At 33.6% G+C, this 2597-nt stretch overlaps 1 protein-coding gene across 1 annotated transcript; it reads right to left on the bottom strand.

The window, feature by feature from the left end:
• Positions 1 to 1084: 1084 nt before the first annotated feature.
• Positions 1085 to 2139, bottom strand: LOC125200265 (protein FAR1-RELATED SEQUENCE 1-like). The gene is made up of 2 exons (XM_048097952.1): positions 1611 to 2139; positions 1085 to 1485 (listed from the first exon to the last, which is right to left on the bottom strand). The coding sequence occupies exons 1-2, from the start codon at positions 2137 to 2139 to the stop codon at positions 1085 to 1087; spliced, it is 930 nt and encodes a 309-aa protein (XP_047953909.1).
• Positions 2140 to 2597: the final 458 nt, after the last annotated feature.

Genomic DNA, 2597 nt, shown 5'->3' with positions numbered 1-2597 from the left:
TGTATAAGCTAAACAACAAATACAAGAAGTTGTTTAGTTGTAGAAAGAGGAAGTGAACAAAAACAGATTTTAATGTTTGATGTTAACTTATCTTTTGGATTGGTTTTAAAATGATTATTATGCATTCTGACTTTTGAAATTAGCAGTTATAACAAATGTTAATAAGTTCAACAAATTGTATTGAAATGTAAACAACTTGATTGAAATATCAACAACCTATAACAAAATGTCAACAGCTTGTATAAAGTGTCAACAACTTGGAAAACAAATATTATGTCAACAACTTAAAATTGACATAATTATATTAGTTGTTGACATGACTAGTACATGTAGTTGACATGACTTACAATTGTTGTCAACATGTTTTCTATGTATTGTTCACATGGTTTGTACGTGTAGGTGACATGGCTTGAAATATAGTTGACATGACTGGTATGTGCGGTTGACACAATGTGCACCATAGTTGACATAATTATATTAGTTGTTGAGATGGCCAGTATATATAGTTGACACAATATGTACCGTAGTTGACATGACTGGTATGTGCGGTTGACACGATGTGCACCATAGTTGACATAATTATATTAGTTGTTGACATGGCCAGTATATATAGTTGACACGATATGTACCGTAGTTGACATGACTGGTATGTGCCGTTGACACGATGTGCACCATAGTTGACATAATTATATTAGTTGTTGACATGGCCAGTATATATAGTTGACACGATATATACCGTAGTTGACATGACTGGTATGTGCCGTTGACACGATGTGCACCATAATTGACATAATTATATTAGTTGTTGACATGGCCTAGTTGACATGATTTTTAATTGTTGACATGTGCACCTTAAAAACATGATGGAGCACGAAAGCAAGGCAGAGTCCAAGTTGTACTAAAAAGTCAACTACTTATAACCAAATGTCAACACCTTGTATAAAGGTGTACAACTCAGAAAACAAAACTTAAAATTAAAAAAACAGAATCATAAAATAGATGTCAACAGAGAGTAAAATCAGATATCAACAACTAACAAGAAAATGTCAATAATTTGTAGTCTATGTCAACAACTAAAAAACAATCATATCTCCTTTCTGCCACAGCTTCTAGCATTATGATCAGTAATTTTATGACACTTTCCACAACGCCTATGAGGTTTATTTGCTTTTTCAATTGCTTTCTCTATGCTTGACTTAATCCTGCTTTCCTTGTCACTTGCACCACCTTTTGTACTAACCACATCTGGAGCATGTGCAGTTATTTCTTCAGGTACAGCAATACCATATATGTTCATGATTGAATCATTTTTATCAATAGACGACGATCCAGCACAGTCATCTTTAAAGATTTGAGGACCAATACCCGCAAGCAAATTATCCAAAGCAATCAAATGATCTTTATTCCTAAAAGCACGCTGATATAGACCAAAGTAACGACCATGACACCTGTTAGCAATCTGTAGTTTGTCATCTTTGTTAGAACCTGCACACATATAAAATGTCAACAGCCTATATAAGATGTCAACAACCTATATAAGATATGTCAACAGCTTAAATAACACATGCTAAAACTTAAACTGAAATATCTATAGAAAATAGTTTGAATACCTCTGTCAGACGCACTATCATCACTCGTGAGACCATGAACTGCCTTTAGTAATTCACTTTTAAGCCAACGGTTACCAACATATTTCTCTGGAATATTGTTGACATCTTTGTTTCTGAGGATGAAGAAAAGGTGGCTGCATAGATAACCACACCTTAAAAATAGTTTACACTCACATTCATATGACTCAGTCTCTATCTCATGTGTAACTGTAAAGGTATTCTTTCTAGCATCAGAAACTTTGAAGACCTCGATATTCTCCAATGTGGACATGCTAATCATCCGACAACTCTTATCAGCCTCAGCAATAAATTCTTGTATCACTCTAAACATCCTATTTTCAGATTCTGAAAAAGATGTTGTTCTCATTAAAGAACCCATAGGAACATCTCTAAAGAAGGCTGGGATCCACATATGTTTAATAGCAAACCTATCCTTAAACCATTTATGATCTTCTACACCATATTTTTCAACAATACTAGTCCATAATATATCATACTGTATGAAATCCTTGTCTATTGCAAACAACATACTGAAAAATAATAACACCACCACTAGACCTATTTCCAAATCTTCGACAATCAAAACAACACTCCTGAGCATACTTTTCATAAAAGGAAATTCCTTCCTCAAGGGAAGAAATTTTTTTACCTTCATAAGGCCTCAACTCAGGCTTGCAAATTGGAATAACAGACCCTACAACATAGAATATTTACCAAGGAACATAAATCATGTCAACAGATTTTCAAGTCATGTCAACAGAGCATAAATCAACAACATAACACCTTTAGTTATCTCTAAAGAGGTGGCTGAACTCTTGTAAAATTCTTAGACAATTGTTATAAGTTATGTAAGCCAAAATATCAGAACATGCTTCAAATTACCAGGATCAAAATGTCCAGTTTAATTAGAATACACCAATTCAAACACACGATGTCAACAGAATATTTAACAAGTAACATAAATCATGTCAACAGAGCATAAATCAC

The sequence above is a fragment of the Salvia hispanica genome, unplaced genomic scaffold, assembly GCF_023119035.1.
Source record: "Salvia hispanica cultivar TCC Black 2014 unplaced genomic scaffold, UniMelb_Shisp_WGS_1.0 HiC_scaffold_88, whole genome shotgun sequence".
Lineage (NCBI taxonomy): Eukaryota > Viridiplantae > Streptophyta > Magnoliopsida > Lamiales > Lamiaceae > Salvia > Salvia hispanica.
Note: the sequence above shows the minus strand (reverse complement) of the source record. Positions and strands in the feature narration are given on the sequence as shown.

Coding starts and splice junctions, on each gene's coding strand:
- LOC125200265 (XM_048097952.1), bottom strand. CDS start 2,139: ATGTTGTTTGCAATAGACAAGGATTTCATACAGTATGATATATTATGG. Junction 1,486..1,610: donor TGATAGTGCGTCTGACAGAG/GTATTCAAACTA, acceptor ATATGTGTGCAG/GTTCTAACAAAGATGACAAA.